The following is a 27,890-nucleotide window of genomic DNA, read 5'->3' as shown; positions in this document are numbered from 1 at the left end:
AGACTTTTCCAGTGGCCTTTTCTTAGTCAGCATTTGGTCTGCCTTCTTTTTCCCATTGCTTTAGAGCAAGGAATTAAATAACTGTGCCTAAAGTCTTGCAACTAGGATATACAACTATGTGCTGGGGCTTTGGGGAGATAAAAGGAGTGAGGAAGATTGGCACAGATGTTAGCTCAGAGACAATATTCCTTAAGCAAAAAGAGGAAGATTGGCAACAGATGTTAGCTCAGGGCCAATCTTCCTCACCAAAATGCAAAAAAAAAAAAAATCTGTGTCTAAAATCAGAAGGCTCTATCTCCCACCTACCTTCCAGACCTGACTGGAGGGCTCTTCCAAACTTAAGTGATCCACTCTTTCCTCCTCCAGTAGGGTACAGTAACACAAAGATGAATATCATGTAAGTGCCCTTTTTTATTGTCATCTGTCACAAGTCCTCAGGGACTATCACCACAGCTGGGATCAACATGATATTTTAACTGAAGTGTTGGTGAAGCTTTGAGCTGCTTATCATTTGCGTTTATGAGCAATGTAAAATTCAGACAATTTCATTTGAAGGGATTATTTATGGAATATTGGGTTAACTTATGTTGCTGTTATCCTGAACAATAGAAATGAAATCAGATCCCTGTGTTGTAAGTTGCAAATACTTATGATGACATCTGGCCTTTCTTGATAATCTCACATAATGTCTAAAAATCTAAAAAAAGAATTTCTGTTAGGGAACTCTGTGACAGTTTTTATTTAACTTTGCTTAACAGTGACTTCAAACAGTTGTTGCATATGTAGAGAACTCCTGATTAAAGAAACTTTGAGTAATGTGGTGTGTTTCTAATTACAACTTTTTAAGATTTCGACGAGCTACTGAGCTCAGTTAGCCAAATAATTTTATTGAGTCAACTTCTGTGTTACGTGCTGTGTATTCAAGGAAGGGTTTAGAAAAAGTTCTGGCCCTGAAGGATTTGGGGGGAGAAGCTGATCAGATAGCGCCTGGCAAGGACCCTGAGAGAAGTGACCCAAGGGAGCTGTAAACCCACAGAGCAGGGCACCTGCCTCGCTGTAGGAGACAGACGCAGGCCGAGAAAGCTGTCAGGAGAGACAGGGATGAGAGGTATTCCGCGGGAGGAGAAAGCTCACTCGTGAAGTCTCCACCGAATGAACAGAAAATGGCTGAGCAGCAGAAGATGCTTCAAAAGGAAACCAAGGAGCAGCCGAGAGGCTGAAGGAGAACCAAGGGAAAGAGGTGGCACCAAAGCCAAGGGGGAGGAAGAATTGCAGCATTTCGCGGAAGGTCACACGCGCCGTCTTCCTCTTGGAGGCCCGCAGTCTATAAGCATGTTACAGGTTTGGAGAAGTCCAGCAGAAAAGACAGCTCTCACAGTTTGTGTAACCTAGTATTTGCCAAGATAATTTCAGCAGAGCGAGTATATGAGTGTGTGTATGTGTGTGTGTGTGTGTGTTCGTTCTTCTACATCTCACTGGGTCTAGTGTCTACAAAACACAATTTAAGAAATCCTAGTCTAATCCATCCCATGTCCGGCTGCCACAATAATACTTAAAAAGGTCGACTTTGATGTGTCTCAGTTACTAAAGAAAACGAAACAAACAGAAGCAACCCCAGAGTGGCTCCTCAAGGCCTGCAGACTGGCGCCCAGACGGCGTAGCCTGAAGTGCCCGGTGCCCTCCTGGCCGGGCCGCCTGCCCATGTCCGCCCTTCTCTCCGTGAGCACACACACACTCTGGGCTTCAGCCAGGCTGGAGCACGTGTCCTCCCAAAGCTTGCCACGTTTTTGAACATCTGCTTCAGTATTTCCTAAGGGTACACATAACATAATCCTGTTTCCTGGCCTCTTTTTTTTTAATCCTCTCCCTCTTCCTCTTGTGAAGATCTGGCTCTCCTTAGAGCTAGTCAGCCATCACTTTCTGTGCAGCCTTCGCTGCCACCTCTGCCATGGACTTTTACTGATACCTTAATTATACTATATTAGCTCAGTTTTTTCACTTTTGTGTCATAGTTTTCATGTTCTTTTTTCCTTAGTTAGTTCATTCATTATTCATTCAGTCATTCAGCAATGTAATTGTACGTCTTATAATTGTACACTTATCCTTATTAGTATTTCTGTATCTTTCCTGTCACAATGGACTTTCTAAATAGACCTTCCCTGATGTTGAAAGGACAAAATTTCTAAGACCTGGTCTCAGCCGCCAGGAGTTCCGTGCGTACCGAGGAAGGGAGACGGACACTTACATGATTAAATTAGACCTTCTTTCAGAGAGAGGCACAATGTGTGATGGGAACATTGGAACATGGACAACACAGCAGCTAACTTTCCCCGGGGAGAGCAGGGAGAGTTCACTGGAGAAGTTTGAATTGGGTCAGAAAGCGTGATTATGAGTTTTCTAGGAAAAGCAACAGAGTTGGGGGTGGGCCGTGCCAGATCAGCTGAGTGCAATGTGCAAAGTTGTGAAGTTGTGATGTGTGAGTTGCTGAGAAACTCAGTGTGGAACCCAGTGTGTGTGTTGGACAGAGTGGGAGCGTAGGTTGGGCGTAGGCAGGTTGCATAAGAGAGTGAGGAGCTTTCTGTGCTGAGACAGGGAGGTACCATTGATGCTGTGGGTCGTAATGAGTCAGCACAGGCTTTTCTTTTTCCCCAGTGAGGGAATGAAGGAAGAAGAGAAACAAAAATATCCTGGGCATCTCCTGCTTATTAGAAATACAAAACTGTGAAATAAAGACAGATGTTCACTCCAAGCAACTCTATCCCCTGAACTAACATCTTTTTTCACTTTTTATACATTACAAAAACTATCTTGCAGGTTAAGACTAATAAATTATAACTTAATTGCTAAGGCTGTAGTTGTTACTGTGAGAACAAAATATAGGGCACAACATGTCTGAAATTCCTTCGCAGTTCGTGACTTATTTTTAGTACAGTCTGGAATCACAGAATATTATGGCTGGAAAGCCGTGATCCAACTCTCTCATTTAGAAATAAGCAAATTTAAGTCAGATTGGTATAGCTAGTTATCCACAAGTCCAGAAACCTCTCTCTCTCTGAGGTCTTTTTTGACGTTATCCTGCTTCAAATCCATTTGGTCATGAAATTAAAGGGAAACAGTAATGGTTTCGGTCATAGAGTAGGTATAGTATATCATTTTACAGTTGTTATATTTTGGGTTTTAGTAATATTTCATATAAAATTATTACCTCTTTTAAAAATATCTTATTGTGAAATGACCTGCGTATTGTTTATTATTATTATTATTGGAATGTATCTTCTCTGTAAAGATTGGAAACCTTGTAAATAAGTCTTTATTAATGTGGGAAGGATGAAGTTTCTAAAAATATATAAAACATAAATCGTGTAATTACTAAATAAGTACATTTTAGAATGAATGACTATTGACCATTATATACTGTACACTGAGTTGGATACTTAGATATTTGTACTCTAATCTTGAAATCTTCCCAATAATCATGTAAACTATGTATGATATACTTAGTATTAAGAATAGAAAATAGACTATGTAACTTCTACCTTTTTAATTTCAGCTACCAATCTTTAGATAATCTCTATGAGTTCATGGAAGACTTGAGAAGTTCCTCTTAATTCACTCACTCCTACCCTTGTTTTCAGACAGTTGAAAATCAATCTGAATACCTCATCACACATACGCATGTAGTCAGTTTCTTGAATGTCTCAGCTGTAGTGACCATTACAGCTTCAACCTCCCACTCACAGAATTATTCTCTTACTGTTTCAGCAACCTCGGTTCAGGAATTGCTTCCATTGCTGGTCACAGAGACCCAACTCCGGTGTCTTAATTAAACAAGTAGGGGTCTCTTCATAATGTCCAGAGGTAGGCAGTCCTGAACTAGTTTGGTAGTTTGGCAGCTTTCGCAAAATCATCAGGGCTGCCTTAGTTTTTCTGCTTCTCCGTTCACAGCACGTGGCTTCCAATGTCAAGGATCCGAGGTTCAGGATGTCTGTTGGTCCTCCTACTGTCACATCCTCATTCCAGGCGACAGGAAAGAGGAGGCAGGGAGGGACCTGGGGATGTGGCCAAGCTGATTTCACCTCCATTTACGAGCTTTCTTGAAGTCCCATTCAACTTCCACTTGCCTCTTACTGGCCAGAATTATGTCGCATGACCACACATAGCTATGAGGGATTCTGGAGCTATCTTCTTCTCTTGAGCTTGTTGCCACACTAAATAAAATTAGTTTCTATTACTAAAAAAGGGGAATAAATACAAGGCAGAGTGTTTCCCAATGTTACCTACCATCCCAAATTTCATGCCGTTCTCTTTCTCGATGCAGTGCTTTTACGCTTGTTCTGACTGGAATGTCTGCTTTGTCACCTGGCTTTCTACTCGTAAATAGATTTTTTAAAAAGATCTCTGCTTGGTTGAATTGACCCCTCCCTCATTTTCTGACCATCCATCCCATAGCTGGATGACCAAGGGCTCCTATGTACTGTCATTGTATGTTCCACCTTGTACTATGCTTGCCTCTGTGTCACTTTCTCCCTCAGATTACCCAGCCCTTGAGAAAATGTCTCGCGCCTTGGTGGAACTGCAGGGCCTAGTCGACACACAGTAAGAACTCATTAGGTATTTATTGAACTGACTATTCAGTGTCAATTCAATAAGTGCAAATCATGGGACTTTAAATCAGTGGCATTTTAGTCCAACTGTCTCTTCATTTCCCATGGCACCTGCAGTGAAAACTTGATACATTGTCTGGGGGTTCCTATATCCAGTTGAACCTGTTCCTGTAAGGGCTGGCATTGGGTGGTGTCATCTCCTGGCTTGGGTAGCCCTATTTGTAGTAATAATGTAGTTGTTTCAGAGATGTCTGCTGAACCCCTTTGTGAACTTGGTATATCAACAAAGAGGATATGTAGAGCAGTTTCAGATTTAGCTAAAATAAATCTCTATAAATATTTAGCATTTAAGCTGATTGCTGCTTTGCCACCACAATATTATCTTTAGACTTTAATAATATACTTCAGGATTTAGAGGAAAGTACGTGCTGTTTGAAATGAATAAAGAGAATTTTTCTTTGTTTTTAAGATAGGCAATATACAATTAATTTTTAAAAGAAGTAGGACCATTCTTCTTAGAAAAGTAATATATTTTCTATACTATTTTCTCTCAGAGAATTTTATATTCATCTTGCACTCTATTCAGGAGATTTAATTACTGAAGTATCATAAGACTCTTGAAATAAAGGACCCTGTTTTTATGAAGGTCTCATTAATAGATTTCAAGAACAATGCTGTATTGAGGTTCATACATAATTTCCTTTCTTCATAAAATCACCCCAGTTAAGTTTTCAAAATTTGTGTGCCTTTTTCAATTTTGAATTGTATTATTCCTATGCATATTTTGATAATACCTAAAAGAAGGCAGGTTAATATAATATATAAAATATGCTTATTGAATTCTTATTATGGCCAAGCATTATGATAAGCAAAATCCTACGACATAGGTATAATATCTCACGTTACACATGAGAGTAAGGCTGGGAGAGGTGAAGCAGCTTGTCCAGAGTCATACAGCTAGTAATGGGCAGCACACAGATTGGAAGTTAGATCTCTTCATAACTAAAGACCATATTCTTTATTATTTTGTAAATAGCTATTCAGAAGTTCCAAAGGATTATGTCCCATATTGTATGAACAAATCTTTTACGAGAATTCTAAGAAAGCTGGTGTTGATTTCTCATTCAGTTCAAAAACAACTCTTTGTTGCTGCAGCACCACCTGAGTCCACTGGACCCCACCTGCCCCGCCCCCCACTGCAGGGTCCCCAGGATCCATGCTGTGAAGTGTCTTACCGGAGAATGCTCCAAGACGACTGTCACAGAGACACCCCTCATAGAAAATTATTCAGCAGTACCAGTATGACCTCTACAGGCATTTTCCCTTCACTTGCATTTTTTAAGCTATTTTCAGTAAAATATTGTTAATATTTTGAAAGCCAACAGGGAGGGATATTTCTTATCCCTTGGAATCCGTTTTAATAAGTGAAATTTCACTGTAGAGAGAGATTCGCTCCTCACATTTTACCTAAATCCCTCATATTGCAGTTTCTCTGCATCATTGGGATTAAAACAGCATTTTCAGTGTAAGAATGTTTCAGATCCTTGAAGATGGCTATTTTAGGTATAATTCTTTTCCAGGAAGATACATCTAGGCCAAGCAGGACTCACAGTAGGTCACATGGCAGGTTGATATCAAGGTCAGCGGTCAGGCCGTGTGAACTGTGGCTTCGAAGGAGCTATCGGGCCTTTCAGTCATATTGCCTTCATCTCAAGGAGGTTGTGACTGTTTTTTAAATGCTTTGATTTCAATATTTCTGGGTATTATAGTGAAAAATATTCTTAAATTCTTGAAAGAAACAGAGGGCCTTTAGGATAGAGGTCGTTTATTTTGGTTTCAGTTTAAGTTATAGTTATGGATTTTCCCTTTTTCTCCATAAAAGAAGCTTTATTCTTTGATTTCTTTATTTTTTCACTTCAAAAGAGACAGTTAGTGCTTCTAAGAATGTGAATATCATTTACAGTTTGACTGACCCAAACTGTACTTATATTGAAGTAAAAACCTGCTTACCCAAGAAACGTGGAGACTGTCTCTTTCTTCAGTTTGTGCTTAAGACTAAATCCTTATGCTTGGTGACAATCCCGACTCACTGGAGAGAAAATCCCCTTTCTGGGTCCTAGAGTCATAGCTTCCGGGCAGGCTTGAGCTCCGCTGCTTCAGAGGAATCTTTAAACACGTACTTGTAAAATTCCACTCTTTACCTTTGTTCTCATCTTACCTTCAGTTCTATTCTCAATTGTGAATTTTTTTTTGTAGTCACAGATTTAGGTATGCTCCAGTTAAATCGTTTTTCTCGTGTATATTTTCTATTTAGTTAGTTGATCTCCTCATTATGGGAAATCTGTAATGAGGATGCTCCCCTTTCTTGTGCCTTCAGTTCTTCTAGAAGGTATTTAAGGATGAATATTCAAGGGTTAATGCCATGCCTCTAACGCAACACTAGACAGAATATGTCCATGGCGTGCATGTTGCTTGGCGGGAAAGTGAAAGATAAGAGTTTGTACAAAAGAAATGAATATACCAAGTTCTGTGATATCATGTCCTAGCAAAATGAAAGCAGACATTCACTTAAAGAAAAAACCAGTCGGTCTTTTTATTTTTATGAATATTTGCATACCATTAAATGTAACTAAGTGTTCTCTGAAATCATTATTGTGTGGAATCAGAATCAGAAAGAAGATAAGTATATAATTGTATAAGATATAGTTTATATATAATTAAATATAAAATAAATATTTAACATTATATAACTTTATAAATATATAAAATATATAAATATATAATATTTACGTATATTTATTTTTTTCAATTTAGTTTCCTATATCATTCTATGCTCAAGATTGTAAGTAGAAATAATATAAACCAGAATTGAGAGCAATTTCTCAAATACGTTTTGTCACTAAATGTTATTTATACTTTAAGGACATATCAGACAGATGGCTTGTGTTCCTAGGGTTTTTCTTTTCCTTTATAAAACTCTGATTTACAGTGATTATGATAGTGCTGATTGCTTGTGACCTTGATGTGGGATTGTAACAGATGCATGGGATGGATTACTGATTCGAGACGTGGTGTTCTGGAGATCATGAAGCAGGAGGAATGGGCAAGAGCCTTTGGGGACTGGTAATCAGATCTGAAGCTTTTCACTCCTGGGTCAGTGGTTGAGCTTGGGCAAGTTGTGAGTGACATAAACCACTCATCCAAGGACCAATCCTTACCATGATGGAAAACTGATGGTCTGAGGTTCCTCAGTGGTACTTTCAGAGTGTAAAGCACTTTCTGCTTCAGTAAGAAGTGATAGACATTTGAGAACCTTCTTAAGTGTTAGGACTACCCTTGAGGCCCCCTGAGTGCCTGGCTGCCCGGCCCTAAAGCCTATGGCACTGGACTTGACCCAGGTCTCAAACGTCCCCGAATATTCATGCTAGATGCAGGCTGGATCCCAGCCCCAGAACTTGGCACATCACTGGGGACAATTCTAGAGGTTTCCCAAGGACTGGTCTCAATAAATATGCGTTACAGTAAATTAATTCCATTTAACTCAAATTTTTGTCATTATCATATATATCAAATCTATATATATATATATGTCACACATATATATATATGTCACACATATATATACATATACAAATATACATGCACCTTTCTCATGTGTGTGGTTTGCTGTTCCAGCTACTCCTTCTATTCAGTGAATGGACGTATTTGGTTCACTGTGCCAGTATAAGTTAAAATTAGCATTTTGCTGGAAAGTGATGTGCCTGACTGCTTTGGATCTATTATATATATTTAGCTTTGTAAAGGCAACAGAAGGGAAAGAACTAAGATTAACATGTGTTTTTAGACATGTAAACAGTGTACCAAGTCATTGCCCAAAAAATGACATACCATCTACAATATAGTCTTTAACATACGGGACGGTTTATCACCAAGAAATCTATGACTCAATGGCTGACTTTCGAATTTTTTAAGTATTAAATTCTGTTTCTATTTCCCCATTGGCAGGACATGAGTGAGTTCTCCAACATCTGTCCTGTTAAGAGCTGTTGCCAGGGCTGTGGCTGCTGCCTGTGAAATGTCTGTTCTCTTTCGTGCAGTTCTGGGCTTGAGGCCCCAGAGACCTGCTTTAGTCCCCATTCCCACTCTCATTTTTGTGTCTTGAGATGACCAGTGTATGTCCTTTCATCCCTGTCTGGAGAGAGGTCTTTGGAGATTGGTTCTGTGCTTTATTTGATAGGAAAAAAAACACATGCACTCACTGAGCTTGCTCTGAGCATTTGGGCCTCATTGTGGCTTAGTTCCTTTGTGTGCAAAATTAGAATTATGTTAACTGAGTCTTCTGCCAAGTGTATTATTTATGTTGATTTGATTAGAGGATATCGGCTACTAGTAGAAAAGCCATGTCACTGCAGTTATAGAAAGAGAGAGAACAAATTTCTCAGAGTATACTGCAGTTCTTTTCTTACATGTTTGAATGATTGGTATATCTACACCAAGGAATAAATGTAAAGAATCAAAACAATAAAACATGGTCATCTCAGTATGCAAAGGAATGGTTCAGAATTGAGATCTGTGATTCCATTAGTTTCTCTGTGACTTGGAGTTTAGTAAAAACAAGGAAATTGCCTCAATTCAAAGAGTCTTTTCTTTTACCTACTATATTCTGAGGGAGTGAGTTGGACAATTTCTGAGTAACTTTGACAGTTCCTAAGTAGCTCTCTCTGTCAAAGTGTTCTTCCTTTAAACAAAACAACAAAACAAAAACCACTTTCTTGAGGGAAAAAGCATTTTGTTTGGCTTGAGCAAAAACCTGGCCCTTCCCCCTGAAGCCCTGGTTTTCTTAGCCTCCCTTCCATCCTTCGTCCTTGTGCCGCCAGGACTCATAACTGCTGTCAGCTGGGGGGGGAAGCCACTCTTCTCAGTGGGGATCGTCAGTCCTTTTCCTGGGTAGCCGAGTTCATTCTGCCAGTGAGAATATAGACTGACTTTGTAGGTGGTATGGGAGACCAGGAGAGAGGACGGGGGAGTTTAGGCGGCCTCCTGTTGGTAGAATCTTTCCTCTTTAGTATATTGCCCTATCACGTGACTGCTGAGTAAATTTACAGGGATGGTCCATAGAGTTCCCTGGATGGTGTCTAAATGGGACATTACAATGGGCTGTTATTTCTAAATTCAGGTGTTGCTATTTAATATAGAAACCAACGTGGCGTTATCTTGTCTTTTTGCCCCACACTGAGTTTCCTGGGATGTGGGACATTGAGAGCTAAAACAGGGCTGATCCCAGGTAAATGAGGATGGTTGGTCATACTAGTAATGGTTCTTGAAATAAATTACTGAGAAGTACCTTCTCAAGGATCATGCTGATCCCAAAAGAATCAGAAGCTAGTAGGTAAAAAGTCACCGTTATTTACCCAAAAAAGTGAAATCTGATTTGTTGCTGGTTACTGCTGATGATAGTATGTGGGTTTATTTGGCGGGGTGGGAATGGTATTTGGCAGAAGGTTTGAAGTATACATCGGCCTGCTGGAGTCTGTGTAGTACCACCAGAGATTACAAAAAACCCTCACCCATTTGTGAAAGAAGATTGAGCTCAAATTTACTTTCAGAACAAAACTGTATCGGATGAAAGGGGTAAAGAGTGAAGATGCTAATTTTATGAATAAAAATAATATTCTGTAGTTACCTTTGGGATTAAAAGAGGTTAATGATATTCAAATCTGGAAAACAAAAATGTCCCCATTTATTACAGTAATCCTGTTGTGTCATCTTCTTTTTTTTAACCTTTTATGCTGACTGACCTTTTGTCAAACATTCTATGACTTGAGCACATTCAGATCTAGCAAGATCTCTGCCAGGACAACTGTGCGTGGAATCCTCACCTGTGCAAATAGACAGGATGTTTTTTTCCAGCATGTTTGAGGTCTGAAGAGGGCAGGTTTATGCTACTAGCTCCCTGCCATCTGTGCAGTGTGTTGATGCAGAGATGTAATTTATGTTGATGATACGGTTTCCTCTGACTTCTGCCCGCTCCATGATGGTTGTGTTTCACCTGTTGACATGAACTTGGCTGAAGTGAATGCTCCATTGGCCGTGGCTGAATTAGTTGCACATGTGATAGCACCTTTCTGCTACGTTCTTATTATTTTCAAAATTGTGTAATGGGATAAGTATGTTATTTCTTTAGAATTAGATATCCCTTTTCTAAGGCTTTACATTTCCATAATTCCTTTCTCCTACAGACCTCCGAATAAACTTTATGGTTTTATTCAAAGATGGATTACGCTTGCCACCATCACATATGTCAGGAAGCATGCTTGTTATTTTTGGAAGTAGACAAGTTGAATTAAATCAATTCCCTGTGGACTGATTGGATCTGCCTCCTACATGTAAGAGTCTGTGACTATATTGAGTTCTCCTTTCACATCCTTCTTTGTACCGCTATATAATGCCCCCTAAATCGACAGGGATATTTGGTATGTGCCACATACCATTTTTCAAATTGTGCAGCCGTGAAAGCTAAGGTTGGTGAAGAAGTATACCCTGACTCCATCTGCCCTGTCTTTGCTTTTCAAATCTGTTGGACTCTTCTTTAGGATAAGAGCCACGTCTTAAGCCTTGCTGTGTTTCCCACAGTTCCTGACGCAATGTCCTGCTCAATACCCATGGAGACTTGCTCCTGAATTTACCTTCAATTACGTCATCATCTAATTGTGGGAATTATCTTGATTGCTGTCAGCTCGCTTGTAAATAGAACTTGAAACATTTAAATCAATTGGTTTGTAAGCTTAAAGTACTAGTTCAAGTCTAGGAATGGACCTTTTTAGAGGAAGTAATTAATATTTTTCTTCCTCAGTGCCTTGGGTGGTGGTTTACTGTGTCTGAGATTACAGATTTTTCAAGAACATTCCGTTGGTAAATAAAGCTCCCTGGAACATACAAAAGAAGTTTAGGCTGTCTTAAACTTGTAAGACTTACTTTGATTTTCATTAGCAAGTTTTTAGGATACAACAAACAAAAATGTTGAAGACGGTATATGACAAGAGAATAAGGCAGTTGCATTAGCAACCTGTGCTTTCACAACTCAGACGATTTGTTTCCCTAATTGGCTTCCATTCCGATTATTATTTGAAACTCCACATTTTTGCCTTGGACGCTATATATATGTCTGTGTGTATATATATGTTTTTATCTTGTCCTTATATTCTCTATAATTTTGATCATATTTATTTCCCTTCTATTTTCATTATAATTTACATTTATGTTTCAAAGTTTGATTTCTCACTTTTTTAAGATGGTGAGCATAATGTTTTCCTTATTATAAAATTTTCCTGTTCATACAATTAGTCTTCTTTTGTTAAGATTTTTGAGAAAAAATATCTAAACAATTAGTTATTATGCAGGGAAGTAGTTTTCCTTTAGATAATTTAAATAATAACACTCTTTCACTTAACCAGCCTTCCTTTTCTTCTAAGAATTAGAAAGAACATTCTTTACAATGCACAATTCTCACTGTTCTCAGAATTCTTATCAGCAAATATATTTTCAGCTCCTTTTTAACTCCCTTTATGCGTCTTAAGAAAAATGCTGCTGTCCAAAAGAGCACTCATTCCTATTTTTGAGTGGGGTGCTTAGACTGTGATATACATTATCGTTTTAATAGCCAGCCACTGACTTTGGGTTTTTTATTCATTGTCCTGGTGTTATGCTTCCATTGTAGCTAGAGATATTTTCTTTCGTTAGAATAGGCCATTGGAATATAGCGTGATGATTGGGAAGATAGAGACAGTAGAATGCTTTCATGCCTAAGTGACTGGAAGCCTAATTAAAAGGGGCTTATGTGATGATATTTATTGTCACATAATAAGAATTTCAGAGGTAGACCCATCCCATGGTTGGTTAATGCAGTATCTCAACAATGTCTTCCATGGCCAGGTTCCTCTCATCTCTCCTGCCGTCCTGAGTCAGCTCCTCATATGCTCACCACTTGCCTGCAGCAGCTCACGCGTCCTCTGTACATGGTCTGCCTCAACAGGCAGAAGAATCCTCTTCCAGAATCCCCATAGACTTACTTTCTCTTCTCAGTAACCATAGTCACGTCACGTGCTCTCATCTAAACCCATCACTGCAAAGGAAATGCAGTTGCCATCACTGGCTGAGCCCAGTGGTTCCAAAACAGCTCTGTATATTAGAATCACCTGGGGATGTTTTAAAAATGCTAAGGCCTCAGCCACACCCCAAAGTGGTGAAATCGCATTCTCTGTGGGGGTGAGTCACCAGCATCAGCTGTTTTCGAAGCTCCCAGGTGATTCCATGTGCAGGCAGGTTTGGGAGCCAAGGCTTATTGGCCTGATCAGGATTCCCTCTTGGGACTGAGCTGGGGGTCTCCTCTTCCAGGGTGCTTGACCAGGTGGAAGGTATGTGCCCGGAGTCAGGGTTGTGCCAGCAGGGACCTCGGAGAAAAGGGAAGGTGTTGGGGTGGGTAGGAAGCCACAAAGTAACTTCCGACACAGGCCTTGAAGTAAGAGTGCCTTATTTTGAGGTCTGCCTTCTCTACTGATTTTGTAACCTTGGTCATATTTTTAAATTTATGTTTCTCCATCTGCAAAGTGAGAATAACCATACCAAATTTGCAGCATTGCTTAACAATTAAATGGAAAAAAAAATCCTTAAAAGTTTCTAGCACTTTGCCAGCCAGTACGAAGTAGACAGTCTGTTAGCACGCGCAGTAGTGCCGTGGAGGTAAAGGAATAGGAGGAGGAGAAATAGAAGTTATTGTCGCTGTTGTTGTAATTAGTATTATTATTACAACTGTTACTTGAGAGGATGGTGGACAGATCAGAAGTTCTCGTCCTGGTTGCGCATTAGAATCTTGGGAGCCCAGACCAGTTAAATCAGACTCTCTGGGGTGGGACCCAGGCATCAATATTTTAATTTATTTATTTTCTTAGTGAGAAAGATTGTGCTGGAGCTAGCATCCATTACCAATCTTCCTCTTTTTACTTGAGGAAAATTGTTGCTGAGCTAACATCCATGCCAGTCTTTCTCTCTTTTTTTATATGTGGGATGCCACCATAGCATGGCTTGATAAGCATGGTGTGCAGCTCAGTGCCCAGGATCCAAACCCGCAAAGCCTGGGTCACTGAAGCAGAGCGTGTGGACTTAACCACTATGCCACTGGGCTGGCCCCAACATAAGTATTTTCAAAAACATTCCCCAGTGATTCAGATGTGCAGGCAGGAGTGAAAGCCACTGGGTTAGAGATTAGGAGAATATGAAGGAAAGTTTGGTTTGGTCAGTTTACCTGACTCTTCCCAATGGACCAGTTTGAGTCACCCCTGTAGCCCCAGGAAAACGAAGTTTTTGAGCTAGTTTGGGAGATTCTGTGCTTGCTTTATGCCAGACAAGCACTTCGCCCCCTCTGTGCAAGTGGCAGGACTGTCTTCCAGCCGTTTCTCTTCTACACATTATTCTGTGGGCCTCAAGAGTGGGTTAATTATAAAGGGACCGAGCATCTTCTTGTTTCTATTTAAAGTCTGTATACAATACTTTAATATAAAAATTATATGCTATTTGCTGTGCTTATTTTTAGTTTTCTGTATGTGAATTGTGCAATTCATTTTCCAGTTTATAGAAAGTGTGTTTTCCATTAGCTACAATGTAAAACCAATTATGGATGTGTTATGTAGAAACCTGCCTTAAATATTCCCCTAGCTTTCTGTCGGCCTCCCTAAGAGTTATAATTTTTAGGTGCATTGTTTACTAGGCCATGGTTATGTTTTGTCATATGTTGAAAGATCACATCAGCTATAAAAATAAGACGGTGAGTAAAGAGCCACAAAAGCTATAAACATCTGTAAAAGAAGTTTTCTAGGCAAGGCTCCTTGTTAGAGGGAAACTCGGTGCATTTTGATGGTGTGCAGCTGGTGGCACATGCACTTTCAGAAACGGGGCCGTTAAGAGGAACTGTTAGATATATGGCGTGCTGTCCTGTGGGCTGTAGATCCCCTTAGCTGTGTGTAATGGCAACCCAGGCGGCCACGCTCACAAACCCTCCTCCAATTTCATCTGCAGGTCTGTTGCGAATTGGATGTTTTATAGAACCAGGTAGTCATCTTTTGGTCACAAAGCCAGTCTTACTAAGAGAAGTGGCTGGCTCCTAGGAACATGAAAAAATCTGGAAACATTGCATGGGCTTCACAGTCTCTGCCACACTGAGGAGCACATGTCAAGGCTGACCTCTGGTCAGTGGTCAGGGCCACCTCAGGATGCTGCCTGGAGCTCGCTTTTATTCTCGGAGGATCTATCATGTGAGGTGCCATGTGAGGTACAGATGCTGACTCAATTAAACAGATGACCCCGTTATACAGGAGCACAAGAAACCCCCTGCTCTGGACACTCATCTGAGTGAACAGCCCGGGGCTGCTGGGCTGGGAGAGAGAGGAGCTGGGTTTCAGAAATCCGCTGCTCACCAGGCTGCATTTTTGGGGCTGACAGCAGGGCCAGTCACTGGAGTCCCGAGTCATCTCTGAGCGGGCATTTCTGAGACAGTGTTTCTAGTTTCTGAGACCGATTACTGTTTACACAATGCACCTTCCTCATATCAGAAATGGTTTCCCTAAAAAAGGATAAGATCTTTGAAGCAGAAAGAGAATGGTGATATTTTAAGTTTTAGAATAACATGAAAACAATTTTTAAAAAATTTCTTTGAACTTTTTATATGGAAAATTTCAAACCTACCGAAGCAGAATAGGCTAATGAATCTCTGTGTACCCTCACCTAGGTTTAGCAAGTATCAGTTCTTCTGTTTATAACCTCCCCACTACCCCCAACCAGAACACTTGGAATATTTATATATAATATTAAAATAATATTTAACTCAAGATTTAGGTGTAATTCTGTTGTAAGTATCCTTTATATAAGGTGTATTATAGAATTTGTTCACCTAGATGATGATAAAATTGAATCACGGACATCCTGTGATCAAAGACATTTTTATTCTAGACCACTGCTGTTCAGTGTGGCTCAAAGAACAGTACCAGCCGGCAGATGCTTTTGTTTCTGGTCTGTGATGAGATAATGACAGAAATTGTGAGGAAGCGTTTAGAACTTTTGTAGCATTTTGGCCTTGCTGCGCATCTAAGTGCATGATCGTTTTTCTTAGTAATTCATTTTTATTGTATTTTACAAAAGGATCAGTTAGCAACACATTGGGGGAAATGGGATCTGTGGCTACAGATAGTTGGAGCAGCATTCTTGTGTACCGTGCTTCTGGAATTTGACTCCTCAGGGGACATTGGGCAGTGTCTGGAGATATTTTGAGTCATCACAACTTGGTGGGGGAGCGGGGTATGCTGCTGACATCTAGTGGGTGCACAGGGCAGCTCCCCAAAACAGAGAGTTATGTGGCCCTAAATAGCAGTAGTGCTGAGGTTGAGAAACTCTGCTCTGGGCCACAGTGGAGGGTTTAGGCTGCTCTGTGCCTTGTCTAAGGAAGGTTTGGCAAATGGGTCTTGCCAGGGTGCAGGCTGGAAAGAGTCTGAGACTGTCTGTATGTGATCTTTCCTTACACCTGAGCCTCCGTATTCCACTTTGGAAATTAGTGAGACATTTTGCAGATGGAAATGTTTGAAGGTTAAATGACTTTGCCCAAATCCTTTAAAAATATAATGCAGCCCTTTTAGTTACAAGTTGCCCATTTCATCTCTGCCAAAGTTTGTAGTGTGTCCAACAGGAGGAACCACCGCAGTAGCCCTGAGAAAATGGGAAACTGGAAATTCATAAAATTTCTGTTTATTTAGAAATTTCATATTTAGGAAATTCATACCGAATCTCTGCCTCATGAGGTTTTTAAGATTTTCTTTTGAATTTAGAAATAAGAAACGATCATCCAGCAAAAGCCATCTTTTTTTGATGAATAGGGCAAATGTTAATAGCTATGAAATACTTTAGAAAAAGTAATCAAATGAAATTAATTTGGAACAAAACATGACTTTTACATCCTAACACACTTTTGTGTGTGTATGTGAGAGAGTCAAAGAGACTTGTTCTGTATCTGATTCCTCTTTGGTGAGTTCCTTCTCTCAAACTGTGTTTGATATCCAAGCTGCTCACATGGAAGTTATTTCATTACCAGCCCAGACATTCTGGTCTTGTTATAGCTTTGAGCAAGACAAATCGAGAAAAGGTTTGTCCATAAAGTGCATTCATGTAAGTTAGAACCACTCAAGCCAGTGTTTCAGTCACAAGTTGAACCTTCTCATAAGCAAACCGTGTTTCTGTATCTTCACAATCCTGCAGGCTCTGACAGTCCGCACCACGCACGCTAGTCTGCCTGGTTTCTTTCAATTGCTGACTACTTTTTTTCTTAATTTTATTGGGGTCAGGCTACTATTGTTATGAAAGAACATTTATTGACCATCATTCTGTGACTTCCTGACACCGTTTACCTTGACCCCTGACTACAGGGGAAGAAACTCATTTGTTATATTTTCTGTTTCTGTTGGTCGTGGCTTAACATGAAAACCGCCATAGGGAATCTTTGGATTATGTACCTGGGGCGTGTAGTTAATCTACCCATGATCCGTCCTTGTCCTTGGTCGTCTGCGTGATGGGGGGCATGCTTCTTTACTTCCTGGCAAGCAATCCTTAGCTAAACTAATCAGAAGCCTCCAATAGATTTCTATTACAAAGAACTTCAGCATTCAGATCCCTCCAAGATTTATAAAAAATGTGACTTTGTTTCTACAGAGCCCTCTCAAATGATGCTGAGATTTATTATTTCAGTTTTTTCTGGCAAAAAATATAACATTTGAAGTTACTGTTCGTTTATATAGATGGGCATTAACTGCATAAAAATAGGACTTTTTATTAAAAGCTCCATCACAAGGTGCAGGGCGTAGAGCTCTAGAAACCCGACCATCTGAATGAATTCTACCAAATGCCATCTGATTAGAGCTGGACTGATTAGACCGCTGATGAACTCTGCTGTTGATAGATTACACAGTGTAACCGACAAATAGATTGCCTCCATTTAGTAATGGTTCCCCAGTTATGATGACAAAGGACAAGCTGTTTGTCAGTTAAACTATGTAATCATTCAGGAACAGAATTAATCAAGAACCTAATCATTTTGTCTCTAGTTAGAGCCAGCTAATGAGTTAAAATGTGTAATGTATACTACATATTCCACTCTGAAACAGTGTTATAAATAATTTCAATAATGCTTTATTGAATCAGATTTTGTGTCCATATTAAAGATTTTGTGATGGAGGGAAAGATAGAGGAAGAGAATTAAGGGAGTTAGGATATGATTAATGGTAAAATGATGATGGTGTGTGAGTTCTTTGTGGGGGTGGGGTGATGGGGTTTGGAAGTCCGGCAGTATGCAGACTTGCTGACACACTCCAGCCACACCAGCCTGCCGATTGTATCCTATGTGACCTTGGAAGGTAGCAGATAGCTCCACCTCAGCTCCGCCGCCTAACCTGACAGTAAGAAGTCAGAGCCTATTATGGCCTCCTGAGCTTTCTTTGTCACATGTCCCTTGCTGTATCAACCACTATGTAATTCCTTAAAAACCGTCATCCTCGGTGAAGCTTATGGTGAGGGCAGGCAGTGAAGATTAGACACTAAAGTTCTCTTGCACCGTTGCGCACAAGCATGGATTCTTCTGGACTGGGAAGTTAGGGCTAAGTGTGCTCAGGAATGTGCTAGAGGCAACAAAGATTTTTTCACAATTGTCTGAGAAAGGGACAGGAAGAGGTGTAGGTGTCTTTGTAATAGCATACCCCTTACCACTCAGCTTACTCTCTGCCACAGTGTGTTTACCATGTGAGGGGTGGTATTTCTTTAACATGACTGATTAGGAGTAATGGGAAGAAATTAGTAAGGAAGGGGGTTGAGGGTTTCCTTTCTGAGAAAGAAAATTCGTTCATTTCCTCTTATTTCAGTTCATTTGGTTTTCTTAAATTGGGGACGAGTGCCCTGTGACCTCCTGGCTCTGCCTCGGGTAAAAGCTGTTTCCTGGAGCAGCAGTTCCCCCGGCTTTGGCCCCGTCCACTGTAAATTGGAATCCCTTCCAGGGTGGACCTTAAAGGGCCTTCCAAGGAGTGCCGTAAGGCACTCTGACCAATTTCTGTCAGGAATTCTATCCTTCCTTGCGATATCTTCAGGAAAAGTGTAGACTGTGTGAGATCTGGGGATGCAGGAGGCAGACAGACATTTGAAGGCAGTTTCTTCTTGCTGCACTTCACCACGGCTTAGGGCTCAGAGAACCTTTCTTTCTAGACTGGTGTAGAATTGTGATTGTGGAGTCCTCTGTGAGCTTGTCTTAGAGCAAAACCCCGGGGGAATTCCTGGCTTCAAATGGCTCTGGTAGAGAAGAGGGGATGCAGGCAAATACAGCACTACTTCATCAAATGAGTCCCTTTCTGACTGTGCTTCTGGAACTTTTTGAAGTGGAGCGACCTTTCTAACTTTATAAATTTCACCCTTCACTTTCCTGCCAACATACGTAGAAACACACAATGATTGTTGTATTTTTAGTGACTTTTATAGGAGAATATAAATAAGTGAAGGGAATATAGTTTGAGTGAAGTTAGTAAATGAAATATATTGAATTAATCACCAATAGTATCTGTAAGCATTTGAAAAATCTCAGTATGTGAGTTGGTGAATGTATGTGTGTATCAGACATTATTTATTTAATGCAAGCCAATGCATAATACACATTTGGGTTTTTGAACCTCTTATGATAACTACAAAGCCCTTATGCACCACCAGAATCTCCATGTACTGCCCAGGATCCCAACAGGTGAAACCCTGGGCCACTGAAGTGGAGCACACAAATTTAACCACTTGGCCACAGGACCAGCTCCAAGACTTGTTTTTTGTTTTTTGTTTTTTTTTGAAGATTTTATTTTTTCCTTTTTCTCCCCAAAGCCCCCTGGTGCATAGTTGTATATTCTCCGGTGTGAGTCCTTCTAGTTGTGGCATGTGGGACGCTGCCTCAGCGTGGTTTGATGAGCAGTGCCATGTCCGCGCCCAGGATTCGAACCAACGAAACACTGGGCCACCTGCAGCGGAGCATGTGAACTTAACCACTCGGTCGCGGGGCCAGCCCCCCCAAGACTTGATTTTTAAAGGTGACGGAAAAAGAGACAAGCTCTGGGCTCAGGTTATAGGGCTAGATGGAAAGCACATCCCACCATAATACTGGGACCCTCGAAGGGCTATCCTCAAAATGAAATCAGGGACTGGAAGTAATCTACCTTTGGCAAACAGAGATGCTCGCTTGGGACATTTAACTGTCTGGGAATAATTGCTGGCTAGGAAGAGAGTTCTCTTTAGACTTTGCAACCACAGTCCTTCCCTCAAGTGTGTTTGGAGTTCAGACGTAAAATACTTGCCTGACCAGAAAAACCTAAGGCAAGAAATAAACTTAAAATGGTCTTTGATTGATGGCATCCCAGAGTGCCTGGCAGAAGCAAACACAAAGGCTCTCTGGAGGGACTTACCCTCAACCCAGGGGTCACAGGGTTTTAACAGATAAAGACCACCAAATATGAGCTCTTGATTCCAGATTCCAGAAACAGGCATGGAAACAAAAGCCATGAGCAGGAGACAGGAGAAACCGCAAATAGCGGAACTAGACTTCCAAAAAACTTAAGGTAATGATTTATCAAATGAAGAAAATTATATAAATGCCTAGAATATTTTTAAATGGGCATAAGCAACATGACTAGAAACTAAGATTATATCAAAAAATTAAGCAGAATGGAAAAGAATAAAAAAAAAACCCCAACTTCTAGAAATTAAAAATGTGATAATGGAAATTAAAAACTCAAATGATCATATTAAGTAGCAGGTTATTCATAGCTGAAGAGAATTAATCAATTGATCCTAAAGAAATTACATAAAGTGCAATACAAAGAGATGGAAATGGTTAAGAGAGCTTAAGAGACGTGAAAAATAGAGTCTATTATATATCTAATTGGATTTGTAGACTTTAGACAAAGTCATTTTCAGTTAAATAAAAACAGAATTTACCATCAACAGATCCTTGGAAGGTCAGATATGTAAGAAAGCATGAAAAGTAAAGAAATTGTTAGACATGTGTAAAGGTAAACCACACTGATTATGTAAAATAATAATGATTCCATACTGGGCATTAAAAATCAAGATACAAGTAAAATACTGCTACATATAATGTGTGAGGCAGGAGCATTCTACAGGATGTATTACTCAGTAGAAGGGAAAACATAGATGAACTTTAGATTGTGTTAAATGTACATGGTCAAAAACTTTAAGGATAATTGCTAAAAGGATAGAAATAGAGTTCATAACTTCTGTAATGGTACAGGGGGAAAATGTTCAAAACATGCAAAGTATTGGGGGTAAAAACTTAGGAAACAAGCAAGATCAAAGCAATGGGTAAAATAAAATGTTAGAAATATATTAAAATATATTATTAATAAATGATAAAAATTTTATTCTGTTATAACAATATAATAAATGTCAATAAATATTAAGAAGCGCAACTTGATGTCTCAAAAAAAGTGATATGTTTGGGTTAAAAAAACCCAGATGTGTGTGGTTAACCAAGAGATCCTGCTCATACCTCAGGATATAGACTATTTGAAATTAAAACGATGGATATACCAGACAACTAATAATTTTATTTTGTTTATTTTTTGACCTCTTTTTAAAAATTGAGATCAAATTGACATATAACATTGTATAAGTTTACACTATGTAATATGTTGATTTGATACATTTGTAAATTGAATATGATTGCCCCACACAGTGTTAGCCAACACCTCCATCATGTCAAGTAATTATCATTTATTTTTTGTGGTGAGGATATTTAAGATCTAGTCTCTTAGCAACATTGAAGAATATACTGCAGGGTTGTTAACTATGATCACAGTGCTGTGCGTTAGATCCCCAGAACTTATTCATCTTCTAACTGCAAATTTGTACCTTTTGACCAACGTCTCCCCAATTCCCCCACCCCCCAGCAAATACTGTTTTTAAAAAGCTTTTATAGCTGTATTAGGACCAAAATAATTTTAAGCTAAAAAGGATTATTACAGATAAAGAAGGTCGCTTTGAAATGACAAAAAGTCCTATTTTCCAGGCACATAATAGTTTTAAACTTAAATACACTCATCATGTACCTAATGAGAGTCTCAAAGTTTGTAAAATACAGTGATAGAATTACAAGAATCCACTGGATATTGGAGTGTAAAATGGTTTATTCACTTTGTAGAGCTGTGTGACCATTCCTAGAAAAGTCGAAGCTGCCGTCCCACTTCTAGGTATGCGTGCGGTAGGGGATTATACTCATCTGTGCTCAAGTGTACGTGTACAAGAATGCTCAGAGCAACATTGCTTGTAAGAGTGAACAATTGGAAAACACTTAACTGTCCATCACTGGAGAATGTATATAAGCAAATTATGGTAGAGCCATTGAGTGTGATACTGTACAGCGTTAAAAGGAATGAGTAGGAGCTACATGTGTTCACAAAATGGAGAAGGGGACTAGACGCTCATAAAGATGATGCTGAGCAAAACTAATTCGAAAAGAACTCACAAAGAATACATACAGTATAATACTGTTTACATAATTTCAAAAGGCAAAACAATACTGTGTCTGCTTAGAGATCCCTCCATACATATGCAGTAACAATGTAGAGAAAGGCAGGGGGACGGTAAGTCCCACATCCAGGGCAGTGGTCATCTCTGCGGAGGTGGGAGGGTGCTGCACCTGTCGAGTGGTGGGTGCATTGAGAGGTACATCTGTACTGGTAATGTTCGATTTCTTAAGGCAGCTGGTGGGCACACGCACTTCTCTTTGGTTATTTTCATATTGTTTTGTATGTCTAAAAATTTTAATATTCTTTTAAATACTAAGAAAATATAAATAGAACTTGTCTATCTAACATGAAATTAAAAACGTTTATATATACTACCTCAATCCAAATAAGTGTTTATAACAATATTTTTGAAGATATATTTAAAAAAGAACTCATTGCAACTTTCCTTTAAACAAATCTTTTTATTGATACACTATTTCGTAACTGGCCAGCTGTTTTAAGGGAACAATGTTAATTGACTTATTTTACAATTCATTCCAAGCTAAAAAGATGGTGCCATAAGTTCTTGGTATCAAAGATGGCTAAGGAATTTGGACATTTTTTTTCTTTTCTTATGGTAGATGTTTCGTTTTCTTAAGTGTCTGTAACCAACGATAAAAAAAATTGCCTCATTTTAAAAAGTAATTTAGATTTTATAAAAGAACATCCTACTTAGGAAAAGAGAAGTGGACAATAGAAATGAAAATACTTAAATCACACTTCAGCTCTAGCTTTTTAAACTTACCACCCAAAATCTGTTGAAAATTTGGTTCTGAAGTTTTCGTTCCTGGGAATCCTTCTGAGACAGTTAATAATTTGCACCATCTAGATTAGGGGTCCCAAACTTCCTTGGTCCATAATGCCATTAATATCTCACTAAATTTTTATGGCTCCCTAGGACCAAAAGCAACCTGAGCGTTCAGTTCATTAAGTAGCTAGAGCAGGCAATCATTCAGAATCCAGCTTTGCCAAGATAGGACCTCATGGGAAGAAATGTACCATAATCTAATGTTGGAAGTGTGGACTACCTTGAGCTGGTAGTTTTCAGACTGTCCTACAGAGATTGGGAGTGTCACTGTTTTCCCCTGAAAATTTAAAATAACTCACAGCACCCCTGTGAATTTGCTGCAGCATCCTGCAGAACTAGATAAAATACCCCACATACCCATTCACTCGAATTCATCATGTCTCTTTTCTCTGACTGCAGGAGAAGCCATACAAGTGCTCAGAGTGCAGCAAGGCCTTCAGCCAGAAGCGAGGCCTGGATGAGCACAAGAGGACGCACACCGGAGAAAAGCCTTTCCAATGTGATGTGAGTTTGGCTTCTCTTTTCTCTTCCTAGTGTCCTCCAATAACAGGAGTGGTGTGTGTCTGTGCGCACGTGTGCGTGTGTGCACCTGTGCATGTGTGTGTGTATGTATGAATGTGTGTTTTGCAGCACTCGTCTGTGTCTGTTAGTCTTGTGCTGTTTATACCTTTTGATTGCATAATCCATGTAACACATTGTTGTAATTTTATTCATTCTGGTTTATTGGCAGCAAATAAATTCTGATTTTCTTTAAGATATACTTACATCCTGTTTTAATGCAATTGAGTTGTTCTTCCAAGTATAAATGCATGATGATTCAAGGCAGCTTTCATGTGTCTGCCCAAGTCTTTTGACAGGTTAATGACAGTTAAAGCAGAGATTTAACTGTTCATAGATGTGATTTATTTTGTTAAAGCCAAATAATGAATTTCTAAAACATGCATAAAATCCTTTGTTTAAATAACACTATTGCTAATTGTGTAGATTTTCCACTTATGACATTTGAATTGAAAGGAAATTATCAACATAGTTGTTTACCTTATTTGTGAAAGGAAAAAATCCTACCATTGTCAGTAAAATTAATCTGAGCATTGATTAATTTAGGGAAAAAACTTCGTTTCTCAATGAACAGTGTCACCATTCTCCTGTGTAAGATTGACAATTGACAGAAAATTGACACAGGTGTTAAGGAAAACACTTGGAAGCTTACTTCTAACACAAAAATAGCAAAAAGAATATTAATATAGCTCAATGTAAGAAGAAACATCAAAGTTGTATTGTGTGAAGTTGCACAGTACAGAATTCTCTTTAAATGTGAGAAACTTGAGTACTGATTCCCAATGGTGTATCCCAATGGACAAGACCTGAGGTAAGCAGTCCATATGAAAGGAAACTCACAAACACAAGATGTCTTCCTTGTCCTTCCATGAAACTGTGTTTTAGAGTTAAGGCAACAATGTTCTCCCAGTGGGCCTACTCATCAAACACTTTTATCAACAGTGAACTTATTTAAGGAAAGAACTTCTTGTAGAGAAAGAAATGTACACTTCTAGAGCTCTATCCTGAACTAGAGGTCCAGCTCCAGCTTAATCATTTCAATTGGTTTAATTTATTGGTGCTTTTATTGGAGTATTTTCATAAAGGCAAAACCTATTTAGATTATTTAATTGTACAACTACACAAATGACTGATGGGAGATAAAAATACAATATTAACTGTGTATGGACATCTGCCTGCTGTCACCTTCGACCTGACTTTATGCTAAATGTTTTTGTTGACTTCTTCCTAGATAAACTGGACCATGATGTTACTTTTTTAAAACTATAATGTTCCAAGCCTGATTTTTTCTCTCTGCCTCTATCCCATTTACTTCTATCATATGTTCAAAACTCTCTGATCCTTATCTGCAGCCCAGGCTGGTCTGCAGATAGAGATCCAAGTTTAATGCCTCTCAAACTTCCCTGAAATGCAGCCTGCTCAGTAGAGAACTGGCTGTCTTTGCTCCAAAATCTTTTCCTTCTTAACCTACTCATACCAGAGAGAAGTCATCCTTTCTTACTCCTCTTCCAGTCGGTCTCCTTCTGAATAGTTCTCAAATCCATGACTTCCTCTCAGTTTCCATTCTCACTAGAAGTGCATAGCCTGGACCCTTACATCCAATCTCCAATGTATATGTTCTCTAGTCTGGCAAGGTGGGTTTTTTTTTAATTGAGTTGAAATTCACAAAAGGTTAACCATTTTAAAGTAAACAGCGGCGTTAAGTTCCTTGACAATGTTCTGCAACCATCACCTCTGTCTGCTTCCAGAATATTTTTATCATCCCAAAATAAAATTTCACACCCATTACCTGTTAAACAATTATTCTCTATTCTTCCCGGACCCTGGCAACCACTAATCTGCTTTCATTTCTATAGATTTAGTTATTCTGGATATCTCATATAAATGATTCATACAATATGTGACCTTTTGTGACTGGCTTTCACTTAGCATAATGTTTTCAAGGTTCATCTACGTTGTACATGTGTCAGTACATCATTCTTTTTTATGGCTGAATGATATTCTGTGGTATGTATATACCACGATTGTTTATCCTTTCATCCACTGATGAACATTAGAGTTGTTTCTACTATTGTGAATAGTGCTGTAACAAAAATGTGTATACAAGTATCTGAGTTCCTGTTTTCAATTCTTTTGGATATATACCTTGGAGTGGAATTGCTGTGTCATATGATGATTCTGTGTTTGACTTTTTGAGGAACTGCCATACTGTTTTTCACAGTAGCTGCACCATTCTGTATTCCCATCAGCAATGCAGCACGTCCTTGTTGACTTGTTATTTTCCATTTTTTAAAATTATAGTCATCTAGGTGGATGTGATGTGGTATCTCACTGTGGTTTTGATTTACATTTCCTAAAGGATTAATGAAACTGAGCATCTTTCCACGTACTTATTTGTTGGCCATTTGTGTATCTTCTTTGGAGAAATGTCTATTCAAGTCCTTTGTCCATTTTAAAATTGTGTTGTTTGTCTTTTTGTTGTTGAGGGTAAGAGTTTCTTATGTATTCTGGATACTAGACCTTTCTGAGATGTATGATATGCAAATATTTTCTCTCACTCAGTGGGCTCTCTTCACTTTCTTGATAATACTCTTTGATGCACAAAACGTTTCAATGTATTTTTTTCTTTTTCTCCTCATGCTTTTGAGGTCATATCTAAGAATCCATTGCCAAATTTAATGTTATGAAGATTTACCCATATGTTTTTATCTAAGTGTTTTATAGTTTTAACTCTTACATTTAGGTCTTTGATCCATTTTGAGTTCATTTTCTGTATATGGTGTGAAGTAGGGCTCCATACTTTTGCGTTATTTTTCAGTCTTTCACCATTGAATATGATGTTAGCTATGGGTTTTTCATGAATGCCCTTTGTTATGTTGAGAAAGTTCCCTTTTATCCTAGTTTTATGAGTATTTTTATCAAGCCAAGGTGTTGGATTTTGTCACATGCTTTTCTGTGTCAATTGAGATGATCATGTTTTGTGTTTTTTTGTCCTTTTGTTCTATGAACATGGTGTATTACATTGTTTAATTTTCTTATGTTGAACTACCATTTCCAGTCCTGGGATAAATCCCACTTAGTCATGGCTTATAATCCTTTTAATTTGGCTTGTTAGGGATGTTTTGTTTTGTTTTCTTTTTTGCTTATTTGAAGATTTTTTTGCATTTATATTCATGAAAGATATTGGTCTACAGTTTTCTTTCCTTGTAATGTCTTTATCTGGCTTTGGTATTAGGGTAATGCAGGCCTCACAGAATGAGTTAGGTAGTGTTCCCGCCTCTTCTATGTTTTGGGAGAGTTAGAAAGGATTAGTATTAATTCTTTTTTACATGTTTGGTAGAATTCATCAGTGAACCCGTTTGATTCTGAACTTTTCTTTGTTGGGAGGTTTTTTATTTGATTCAATCTCTAGTTATAGATCGCTCAGGTTTTTCTTTTTCTTCATAAATACAGTTTTGATAATTGTGTTTCTAGAAATTTGTCCTTTTCATCCAGATTATCTAATTTGTTGGCATATAGTTCATAGTATTCTCTTATAATTCTTTTTATTTCTGTGGGGTCAGTGGTAATGTACCTCTGTCACTTTTTCAATGTAAACTCAATCATGTGCTTCTCTATGGTAACTTCTCACAACCTATAGGATAAAATCCACCTTCCTACTTGACTGAAAAGTTATTCTAGTCTTTGTCAATTCTCATTATTTTATGACTTAATAATCTCTTGTCTGTCAGTACTCTGCATTTCGTTTGTACTAACATTTAGAGTTTCCTGAAACAGTGATGCTATTTCACATCTAAGTACCGTGTTCCCTGTGGCTTGCATGCTCTATTTCCTCTGCCTAGAAAGTCCTCTTCATCTCTTGTTCCCATTGTCTGAGATATATATATGTCTGTATGCACACGCACACACACACACATGACATTTGAGTGGCACTTGAGTGGTATTTCAGTAAATTTGTAAAGAAAAAACTGCTATCTATCTATCTCACTTCTTTACAGTTTTTCTCAAGTGCCGCTTCACTCATCAACAGTACTCTAACCCCTTAGGCGCTGTCGTCCCATGCTGTGCAGCTCCCCTAGGATGCCATACCTATTGACCTCTAAGTATCTTTAGCTTCTATCTATGTGGCGACAACTTCCAAATCTTTTTTTCTTGTGCATAGATCTCTTTTCTGAACTCTAGGCAGCTATTTTGAGCTGCATATAAGGCACTTCTCCTATATTCCAAACTGAAATCATGCTCCCCAGCCTTCTCTATCGCTCAAAATGTTCCCTTCAACTACTC

At 39.0% G+C, this 27,890-nt stretch overlaps 1 protein-coding gene across 1 annotated transcript in view; it reads left to right on the top strand.

Moving 5' to 3' along the window:
- PRDM5 (PR/SET domain 5) overlaps positions 1-27,890 on the top strand; it is a 186,024-nt gene that overhangs the window by 147,393 nt on the left and 10,741 nt on the right. Inside the window, 1 exon segment of the mRNA XM_070504691.1 lies at positions 23,448-23,552. Coding sequence (XP_070360792.1) covers positions 23,448-23,552 — 105 coding nt within the window.

Source organism: Equus asinus, chromosome 3 (assembly GCF_041296235.1).
Source record: "Equus asinus isolate D_3611 breed Donkey chromosome 3, EquAss-T2T_v2, whole genome shotgun sequence".
NCBI classification, from domain to species: Eukaryota; Metazoa; Chordata; class Mammalia; order Perissodactyla; family Equidae; genus Equus; species Equus asinus.
This window is presented reverse-complemented; position numbering and strand designations above follow the sequence as displayed.